The sequence below is a fragment of the Chaetura pelagica genome, unplaced genomic scaffold (assembly GCF_000747805.2).
Source record: "Chaetura pelagica isolate M959 unplaced genomic scaffold, ChaPel_1.0 C10896575, whole genome shotgun sequence".
Classification (NCBI taxonomy): Eukaryota; Metazoa; Chordata; class Aves; order Apodiformes; family Apodidae; genus Chaetura; species Chaetura pelagica.
The window spans coordinates 1-388 of record NW_009960576.1 but is presented as its reverse complement, the minus strand read 5'-3'; the positions used below and the strand labels follow the sequence as shown (position 1 = coordinate 388).

Here is a 388-nt window from a genome sequence, read left to right as displayed (position 1 = left end):
AACCCCCACCCCCCCGCCGGCCCCAGCGTCACCGAGCTGATCACCAAGGCCGTGTCCGCCTCCAAGGAGCGCAAGGGGCTCTCCCTCGCCGCGCTGAAGAAGGCGCTGGCCGCCGGCGGCTACGATGTGGAGAAGAACAACAGCCGCATCAAGCTGGGGCTGAAGAGCCTCGTCAGCAAGGGCACCCTGGTGCAGACCAAGGGCACCGGCGCCTCCGGGTCTTTCCGCCTGAGCAAGAAGCCTGGGGAGGTGAAGGAAAAAGCCCCCAAGAAGCGGGCAGCCGCGGCCAAGCCGAAGAAGCCGGCGGCCAAGAAGCCCGCCAGCGCTGCTAAGAAGCCCAAGAAGGCGGTGACAGCAAAGAAGAGCCTGAAAAAGGTTAAAAAGCCGG

General features: G+C 65.5%; 1 protein-coding gene across 1 annotated transcript; it reads left to right on the top strand.

The window, feature by feature from the left end:
• Positions 1-12: 12 nt before the first annotated feature.
• On the top strand, positions 13-384 carry LOC104384752 (histone H1.11L; the record flags this gene model as incomplete). Its single annotated transcript, XM_010005676.1, has 1 exon — positions 13-384. A coding segment is annotated over one exon (372 nt), but the record flags the coding sequence as incomplete, so codon positions are not given.
• Positions 385-388: the final 4 nt, after the last annotated feature.